The sequence below is a fragment of the Pinus tabuliformis genome, chromosome 5_1 (assembly GCF_031772625.1).
Source record: "Pinus tabuliformis cultivar Carrire ecotype Pingquan chromosome 5_1, CPIR1, whole genome shotgun sequence".
Taxonomy (NCBI): domain Eukaryota; kingdom Viridiplantae; phylum Streptophyta; class Pinopsida; order Pinales; family Pinaceae; genus Pinus; species Pinus tabuliformis.
In genome coordinates, this window is record NC_142305.1 from 633,221,976 (window position 1) to 633,231,912 (window position 9,937).

A 9,937-nucleotide genomic window follows, 5' to 3' on the forward strand; every position below is an offset into this window, starting at 1 on the left:
CCTATTTACTTAATTTTAAGTCATAATCAACATTCTCATTGATACCCTTACCAATATTTGGGCTAATAATAATAATAAAATTACCTATTTACTTATTCTTACCCATGTTTGAACCAATAATAAAATTACCTATTTACTTAATTTTACATCATGATTAGCATTCTCATTCATACCATTACCAATCTCTTGGAATTTGGGAAAAAAGAATGGACTTTTTTTCTTTATTTTACGTTAATAACATAATCCTAAATAGCCTTATCATTGGTAATACCAGTCCCCCGGAATTAAAAAAAAATAGATACCTAATTTGGCCAAAAATAGCAACTAATTTCATCCGAGGAAAAGCATAAGATGCAATCCTACCACCTTGACTTTAAGGTTCCACCTCAACACTTGGTCCCCTGAGCCCACCCAAGCTAGATTTGCTTTCACCAAAGCCGATGGGGATAAAGCTGAATACGAAAGAAAGATGGTATTCTTCTTTGGTCCGAAATTATATATTTGTGTATATATGATATTCTCCTTGCATGGACATGGCTAATACAGCATACCGTTCATTGGCACGGCCAAGTTATTCGTTTTGGTGCCCAAGATGAAAGCCATAGAAGCAGCAGCATTGGGGGCTGGTGATGAATCGCCCCTGTTAGCCAAGGAAGTGGAGTGTACTAAGGCTTCAATTCGCCTATGCATTTTCAGAATGGATAAAACATCGTTTGGTAAGTTTTGAGCATACATTAGATTTAGCTTTGGAGTTGCAGATGGGTTTTAGAGAACTATTGGTTGAATTCTATTCCAGAGGTAAGTGTGCCTGGAACAGCTTCTGTTCTTGAACTAAAGAAGGCCATTGAGGAAAAATTCGGCGACTCGCAGATGGAAGAAGGCAAGATTTCCTGGTACAGATACTGAATATCATTCTTCCCAGCCATGCTGCATTTTGTTTTTTTGTCTTACGAATTGTTGGGTTTTGAGTTTGAAGAATTGGGTTCTTCTTGCAGGTGTCATGTCTGGGGAAACTTCTGCTTGGCCTACGATGATCAAGAGCTTATTAATGACGGGTCGTTATTGAGCAGTTTTGGAATCAAGGACAGTGATGAGGTATGCATCAAATGCTAGCATTTGAAGATTGTGGATATGGGTTTGGATTTTATTATTAAACCGAGTGTTTTGATTTGGGCTTTTTGGCTTTATAGTTTCAGAGCCACATAATAGTACATGCAGTAATTACATGGATTGATGAATGAATTCTATGCCATTATCCTTCAGTTACTGTTACCTTTGTGTGAAACCCTAAAGAAAAAGTATTACTCAAGCCTTACCCTGATCAATTAGGTTCGTTTTCTTTTATCTCGAGTTGGCGAAGGTCAAGTTAAAACGTAACTCCATGCTTATTAGGCAGCCATGTTCTCACCATGATTTTGGGATGTTTATAGTTCTCTTTGCTGGAGGATCGTTTCCAAAGACAAGCAGCTAACAATTAAACAACCGAAGCTCATCCTTGTAGATTGCTCTGCTCGGGTGACTTATGCTTGAAGGTTATATCAATCTTTCTAAGTTCCAACGGTGGTAAGTATGTTAGCTGAGCATAGTTAAGGTGAGGGAGTGCTATTACAGTGTTTCAGGGTTCGTTCTCTAACACTGTTAAGCTGGAAAGTACAATTGCAGTCTATTCAAATGGCTGTCATCCGTTCTCATAAGTGCTAGGGCCTCAAAGCACAATAAGCTGCAATAATTCGCATACCTCTAAAATTGTATTGGTCAGCAAAAGGGCCTGCATGCAGGGTATATAAACCAAAATCAAACCACCAATAAAGAAGCCACTGTGAGGAATACAAGCCTCAAGCCTGTGCCATACCAAAACTGTGCACTACTATATGGCCCTTAAATGCTGTTTCGATCATCATCGTCTATCCACTTACAACTTAACTGATAGGAGTCTCAGTTATCCAAGGCACTCTCTGAATTAGGTTGCAGAGGTTTCTATCCATTGATGTACCTACTTGTATCTGTTGGGTATTGGAGATTTCCCTTCTACATGAAATGGGTATAAATTTTAAAATTAGCTCATCGTCATGATTCAGCCATTATTTTTCAAGATGGACAGGGAAAAGAGTGCCAAACTTTTCCTTCCAAACTCCATCAAGCTGGGAGTCAAAACTTCAGCTAAATGTGTGAGCATGGATGTCCTGATCACCGAAATCAAAATTTTCTATGGATGAAAAATTCTATAATACCCTGGTTTTGACTAGTGAAATGTATTAGATCATATTATGTGTAAAATGTAAATGCATGGTTATAACGATGAAAGTGAAGCCACATGAACTTAAATAAATGACCTTGTTTGTAATGTTCCTAGTGTGAATTCTGAGTGCAGAGTTCAAAGGCCTGACTAGTGAATGGCTAGGCATGTAGATGCTGTAATTATATTTCTATGGACCGTGTGGTCGAATTGCCAAGGGGAACTCAAGTTATGTAAATATTAATTCTGGAATATAATATGTAATGGTCAAAGATGGCTGCGGAGAGCATGAGATGGGCAATGATTCCACCAAAAGGGAAGATGAATGGAGGCCTAAGGTAAAGTAAACCTCTATTTTTAAGTTTCAGTCTAAGATCTCATCTCTTTTTCCATCATATGCTTCTAATGAACCCATCCACCTCCATTGACTTATAAACTAATCATTGAATGCATGTAGAGGTTTGTGGGGAAGTATGCTCTATAGTTATTGGAACATGGGCTGGGTATAATCGTTATTTGAAAATGTAAGAGTTTCATTTTCCCTTCAGAAGAAAAGTCAGTCATCATCCCTCAATTCACTCACTGTCATTCATGCTAACATTCTCATTTTCATGTTTTATGATTTTCATGCTGTCTTCTTCCTGGTTAACGATGAACTGACCAGGAAATTGACTAAATCAGCACTGTGGAAGGGGAATTTTGTAGACATTGGATGACAGAGATACATGTCTGTAGTTGTGAATAGAGGCTGGGCCAGTTAGGAAGCCTTCACCCACCGTGTAATTGCTGCTCATTCGATGTTTTAGAGCCAAGTGTTATTTGCAGCCTTCTCCCACAAGGCATTCAGTAGATTGGACTCTTTTCTGTCTACCCCGAAGAGCATTGGAAGGGAAGAGCATCCCAAGGGACTGCTGAACAGAGAGAAGATTTTCACTGTTTTGTGTAGCTTAATGGAAGAGAGTGCCATGACTGTTTGATGGCCGGATGAGATGTCTAGAAGCAGATTGGCTGATCCATGAGAGAAGTTGGGTTGGGCTGAGTGAGCTTGAGGCGTGTAACTTGGTACCTTTGCTCTGGTGGCCTCATAGTTTGGCTTGGGGTGGCATCTACATTGGATGCCTATGGTTGGGTGGAAATTTTCTTGTATAAACATAGGGCTTTTGTCTTTGTTTATGAATCTACAATTGAATGTTATTTATTATTCTGGAAATATATGCGTTCTGCTTGTTGTGTGTAACAATATTCAATTTGGGTCACAGGTATTGTTTGCCGTGAATTCTCGCTATCTATGCCTACATATTCCAATTTCTGCTGCATTTTATAATTTTTCATCATGCATGCACTTAATTAATTCTAAGCTTCCGTGAGACCTCTGTTGGGATTATGGTAAAATAGTCTCATGAGGGCTGGAATTTTAATGTCCAGTTTAGTTTCTACTTGTCCTCTCATTGGGAGTGCTGGCTGGGATGCCACAAATTCTCAATTGATGGGTTGGACCCAGCCTATTGTAATTTGATGAATATCAGAGAATGCATGTCAAGCTTTATTGCTGATAACGGGGAAATTGGTGGTCATTGTTTAAGTGTAGTTTCATTAATTATTGATACGGCAGTATAAATGGTTCCCAGTGTAAAAGCCCTCCATCTGTCCGGATATATACAAATTTGAGGATTAAAATATATACAAATTTGAGGATTAAAATTTAATACAGCATAAAAAGTAAAACATCCTTCAAGAAATGAGGAAGTGTCATGTGGAACAAGACATAAAACCTCGACCCTCTTTCAAGATGGACTATATAACAGCAGTGGTGGAACTGCATACAGAGATCGAAAACAGGGGACAAATCTGTCAACAAACTACAATATCCATTTTGCATCAATATGCCTGTAGCACCAACTCACTGAGGATTTGAGGGCTTATCCCCAGTCACTTTGGTTGAGCCAATCAACCATACTTTTATCACGAGTTTCTTTCTCTTGGTCTCAGATGTTAGGAGAGACAAATATCATCTCTCCATAGCTCTTTCCAGGATTACACAGCCAGGCCCCTTTTGGCCTCAGGAACTCTTCGAATGGAATTTTCAGTGTTTGCAGTGGTTTTCGACATAGTGGCAGTTCGAGGTAGGGATGCCACTTCTCCCCTCTCTGCCTATACTTTTATTTCCATTTATGACGATGATGTTGAGCTAGGGTCTTGAGTCGCATAGGATTTTTTTGCTTTGGTTTGGCCAATCTCATGATCCTTTCAATCTGGTATATCTTTTTTACTATGATAACATTTTTTCATACAGGAGTGTTCTAGACTCTCCCTTAGTCGATTGTACTCTCTAGTCCTATTGGCCTATTCCTTGGTTATTTGTGGACATCAAATTTATCCTATCTAATTTTATCTTCACTTAAAGTTATATTATGGCTTGAAAGAACTGTATGGGCTACAGACCGAACAAGGCAAATCAGAAATGAAGTAAGAAGCTTAAATAAAGTTTACTTGAGCCAATGGGAAAGACCAAGCACTCATCTTGAACTATGAAAAGTTAAAAACAATTGGTCATCTTGATACAGATAGTGAGATTGAGGAAACCTCTACTTCTCATGGTGTGGGTATCTGTTTTGAATTTCGACATTTCTTTGACTGTGAGAGAATAAGAGCAGAATGCCTCTTTTATATTGATGCCTAAAACCAGTTGCCCATATTTTGAGTGTGTATGTAAAGGACAACTCTCATACTTACTTTGGATGGTGGGTTTTATATTTTGTATTTCAGCTTTGTTTGATATGGGAACCGAATGCCTCTTTTACATTGATGACTGAAACGTGTTGCCCATATTTCAACATTTGTCTGATTGTGAGAGAATGGGAACAGATTGTCTCTTTTACATTGATACCTAAAACCTGTTGTCTGATTGTGAAAGAATGAGAACAGAATGCCTCTTTTACATTGATGCCTAAAGGCTAAACCCTGTTGCCTGTGTGTTCTTGTTTGATGTATTCTCTACACCTCATTGAGATTTTTTTTTTTTTGGATGAGAGCACTACAAGCATAGATAGTGCTGCAAAGATAGACTAGAGGCTTCCATCTAGTCAGAGTTAATTTAACTGTAAATGTGTCAAACAGTTCCATCTGAAGCATACATTTATCCCTGTGTTGTAGAGTTCACTCGGCTAAGTAGACATTGAAATTTAAATTTTATTCAATCATTAATTATAACCATAATAGGGATTAGGTTCAACCCTCTGGTTATTTTTTAAAGTTGTGTTAGCTGTATTTGTATAATTATTCCTGGTATTCCATGTCAATGTGTGTGTACCTTGATAACCTTCCTGTTGTTTTTCCACGGAAATGGAGTATCTAGGCTAGGGTCTTAGAATCTCTGACACAACGAACTCAAATGCTACAACAAACTACTTTGCACAGTGGAATAAACACAGAAGTAAATCAACCAGTGCACAAATAGAAAACTTTTTGCAATTTTTCAATCCAACTTCGTTGTATTAACAAACTTTAATAAAACAGTCTAGGGCTTCCATACTATGGATCATGGCCCTCATACAATCATTGAGAAAAGAATACAAACTAGGGTTTGGTGTCAACAACTATGACAATCAATCTACCCTGAACAAGATACCAACTGACCGACTACCTGATGTAGTGCACTTCACAGCTCCACTTGGTCGTACCCTGAACACATTTGCTAGTCCTTCTGTTCCCAATCTGCAGCAACACCAATGTGCCTCTATCAATGAATCCTGCTCTTTTAGGTTACTGAACACGGCTCCAATCTATCTGCCCTCTAGCTGATCATTAGTCCATCAACGAATCAACACATAGGGTCTTTTTATGAGTTGTTCACAACTCCGTTTGTGAACAACTCCTTAGCTGCCCACCCGCTGCTCCTCAACACTTAGGGATTTCTTCCCACTATTGCCTTCCTGTGCTGCTCCAATGAAGACAAACCTAGGGCATGGAGGCTGCCCACTTTCACTGTCAAATGTCCTTCTCCAACAGTCAACTTGGGGCTGATTCATAAGCCTAATTAGGCTGCCATTTCTTCCTTCAAGGGATCAACCACTAGGCCATTTCACTTCTGCCTCTCCTACCAAATTTGAGCTCCTTTACAAATCTGGACTTAGGGCACACAAGGACACCTTTTTGCTGCCCTCCAAACAGTCCACAAGTGTCCTCCCAAAACCATTCAAACTAGTTCTTCATTCACTAGCAAAAAAATCAACTTAAGAAGACAAAAGCATACCTCTTCTGCCTGAGATGCGACTCTGTTCTGTGACCCTGATTCTGAGTTTTTCGGCCCACTGGTTAGGGCTTTCTGTGCCACTGCAACAGCCCTCAACTAGGCCTCAAAACTCCTTCAACTGTGGCGTTGTCCTGTTTCCCTTCTGGCCCAGCCTCTTCACTGTGCTTGGCCTCCTTCTAGGCTGTTAAAACAGACTCCAAATAACTCAGAACTGACGTAAACTAGGGCTCTGTCCAGCCTGAGGTTACACATAAACTCCGCCTGCTTAAACAGAGATGTAACAGCTTCAAACTAGCATGGATTTGGCTCAGAATTTCTCCTTTTCTTGCTGGCTGCCCTCTCCAATAATTCGACCTGCTGTCATGAAAAAATAGCACCGCAAACAGTCCCTTTTCCCTCCTTCGCTAGGCTTCCTTTGGCTGCGGCTATCACAGAAGTATCTCCTTGGGATTTGTCGCACTTTAGATGTGAGAAATGAGCCTCCACGTTTCTCTTATTTATATGTTTTGAAGGGTGTGCAACGTCTAGCCCTTGAGGGCACCTTCTAAGTCTAGGCCGAACCTTCTAAGTCTAGGCCGACATGAAACTATTGTTGCAAGCCCACACAAACACAAATGAATTCATCTCTCAACCTACATGGCTTCTCTTGGTGGTTGAAGCAGCCCCTTGCTCCTCTAAGGGTGCTTGATCATCTCTAAGTGCGAAATCATCAAAACTCTTCTTGGTTTCACACCCTTTTGTGGTGCCAAATCCTCCACAGCCCTGTACCCTAGCGTTTGGAGTACCTCCCAAGCTACAAATCTCAACACTTCCCCCGGCAAGATTTACCTTATTTGGAAGAGAACATCCCACATTGAAGCATTTATCCTTACTAATCTTGTTCTGAACAAGTGGATAGAAGTTTTGTGCTATTTTCAAAGGCTTATGTTTTTGTCAATCATCGACAGAAACTTGATCCACTGCGTTCATCAGCACAAATCCTAAATCATCTTTATTTGATAATTCATCGACTCCCTTATCTCCTATGTATGTTGAGACCTCTATACATGTGCATCCTATTCAAATCATGCTGCAAGGTCAATATGCCAATAAATGTCTCATGGCTTTATGAATTCTCAAAGTTGCATTGCTTGCAATGAATGATTGTTCAGGACTGCTATGTTTATAAACTAAAGTTTTTTATAACAGATTTTAATCCAATATTCCTTGCTGGGATTGATAGAGCTTTCTTTTGTACGGCATATGTCTTCAGCAAGTCAACGGGATAAACTTCATCGAAGAAAGCACAGCGCATTTGGAGTACTCAAAAAGAAGTATGGACTTGGTAACTTATTTTTTCATTATTGTTTATGCATTCTTTTGCATTTTGAATAATTCTTGATCTTCTTCCTCCGTATCAAAAAATATATGACCAATCATAGAGTAACCCTTTATGTCAGTTTTACCCAATTTAAATTTTCATCACAAGAATCTATTAAACCAGCATAGATCCATCTTAGCTCTGGATATATCAAGTGTGTAGAGGGATCAAATCTTTCAAGGTGTAAACATTTTCTCAAGTTTTGCACTCAAAAAAGAGGTTTGCACCTTGAAAGATTTGATCCCTCTCGGCGCTTGATACATCCAGAGTTAAGATGGCTCTACGCTGGTTTCGCTGGATTTCCTTTTTTATATATGGAATTGCATCTGTCTCTAGCATTAAGATTTACCAGTAATACTCATATGGTCAATTTTTGGTTGTGCTATTTGTTTTGTTGCATCTTTCATTGGCTTTTAGTTAGTGAATATTCATGTTTTATTTTCTTCCGGATTACTTGTATGCTTCTATTGAGGGAAATTCGTTACCTAATCCTATCATTTGGGTTTTAAAAATACTTCTCAACATCATTAAAAATTATTTTTTATCATTGTGTATATTACGATAGGGAAAATCGTTAGGTTTTCTGTAATGCATAATTGTTGACTGCTTGTTAGGTTCAAGCACACCTAGACCTCTTCAATCATAAACCAATATAATATTTGATGGGCCATTTCCAGAAATGGTATAAAAGTTAGTGTGGGCTAAGTTTTCAAATCTACGAAGATCGTTCTGTACTTATTCTAACATATTCTATTTAACAGGTCTTCTGATCGTGCAAACATGAATGGACACACAACGCTTACACATATTGAGCTCCATTGGACACGCACCATAAGAACGTGGTTTATCTATACAAAACTTTGGATTGTTGGTATGAAAGCAGATCCAAAGAATGTACATCGAAGGCACTGAAACATGATAAATCAAATGATCCAGAGATGTATATATATGTTTAAATGAGTAATTCACCTGCTTCTCTGAAATAATAGATATTTACGACGAGTTGTTTCACTCCACTCCGATGACACAGAGTATTCTGTGGACAGGATGCTGGGATGGGTTTAGCCTAAATTCAACCACCTTGTTAGCTCTATAAGGGTTGATGCAATTTTCAGGAGAGACGAGACAATTTGGGTTCCATTCTTTGAAATTGCTTGAGCCAGATGTAAACTAGTTCAATAGATATGTGACAAATAGGATTACAAGGAGCTGGGATGGGTCATTAAAATTATGACTAGTCATCAATGGTATGGAAAAATTATTGAATGTGTCAGTATCTATCAAGTCTGTAGTGGTTTGGTCTCTCGGGACTGCAACATATCTAAAAAATATAGATTGTAGTTTGCACTGTACATGAAGCATTTGGTGGTATATCCAGGCAAGAAACTGATAAATGAATTCTCTTTGTTTGATTACGGTTGCAATCTTTATCTGAGGAACACTGCTAGTTTCGAGTAGAATTTTGGCATTAATTATACTTATTCTTGTTCAATGTTGAACTAATATTTAAATGTTTAGGCTCAATCCCTCCTATCTCCTCTATACTAAATTATAAAGAATTAATATTTAAATGTTTACACTCAATCTCTCCTATCTCCTCCATACTAAATTATAAATTATCCTTAAAAAATTTTGTTATATCTTTTTTTAAACTATAAATTAAATTATAAAAATAAAAACGTAAATAAATCTCAAAAACTAAATGGTTATTTTTTTCTTTTCCCTTTCAAAAGGGCCGCTAAACTACACCTACATGATAACGAACACACCAACATATGCAAGGGTATCCGGTGGGGGACCTCATTTTAAAGCTTACTCAATGTCTTATGCTCGCCCGCGTGGGGGACCTCGTTTTAACAAAGCTCACTCAATGGTTTATGGTCCACATGCTCCATAGCCACAGGTTGGCAAATAGGTCAAATGCTTCATTGGGAACATCTGTGTGTCTGTTTTAGTTGTTGATGTAAATGTTTTGTGTTGTGTTAGGATTAGTGTTGATCTCATGATTTTTGGATACGACTTATGATTTCCCCTCATATCTGGGAGATGCTTTGAATTTTATTTATTTTTTTATAATTTGTGAGTGAGT

General features: G+C 38.4%; 1 protein-coding gene across 6 annotated transcripts; it reads left to right on the forward strand.

Moving 5' to 3' along the window:
• Window positions 1–452: 452 nt before the first annotated feature.
• On the forward strand, window positions 453–9,263 carry LOC149166546 (U11/U12 small nuclear ribonucleoprotein 25 kDa protein-like). Of its 6 annotated transcripts, none has more exons than XM_089432664.1 (5): window positions 453–716; window positions 797–893; window positions 996–1,095; window positions 7,677–7,812; window positions 8,610–9,263. In XM_089432664.1, exons 1-5 carry the CDS (start codon window positions 593–595, stop codon window positions 8,630–8,632), a joined length of 480 nt encoding a protein of 159 aa, XP_089288790.1. In that variant the 5' UTR covers window positions 453–592; the 3' UTR covers window positions 8,633–9,263. The 6 variants fall into 6 exon arrangements, with proteins under 6 accessions (XP_089288790.1, XP_089288791.1, XP_089288793.1 ...); XM_089432665.1 differs by having other exon boundaries at window positions 454–716; window positions 7,711–7,812; window positions 8,610–8,840; XM_089432667.1 differs by having other exon boundaries at window positions 454–716; window positions 7,741–7,812; window positions 8,610–8,840.
• Window positions 9,264–9,937: the final 674 nt, after the last annotated feature.

Bases quoted from the DNA above. Each gene is read 5' to 3' on its own strand.
- LOC149166546 (XM_089432662.1), top strand. From the start codon at position 593: ATGAAAGCCATAGAAGCAGCAGCATTGGGGGCTGGTGATGAATCGCCC. The intron at 717-796 runs GTAAGTTTTGAG...ATTCTATTCCAG, and splicing joins AATGGATAAAACATCGTTTG to AGGTAAGTGTGCCTGGAACA. The intron at 894-995 runs GTACAGATACTG...TTCTTCTTGCAG, and splicing joins GAAGAAGGCAAGATTTCCTG to GTGTCATGTCTGGGGAAACT.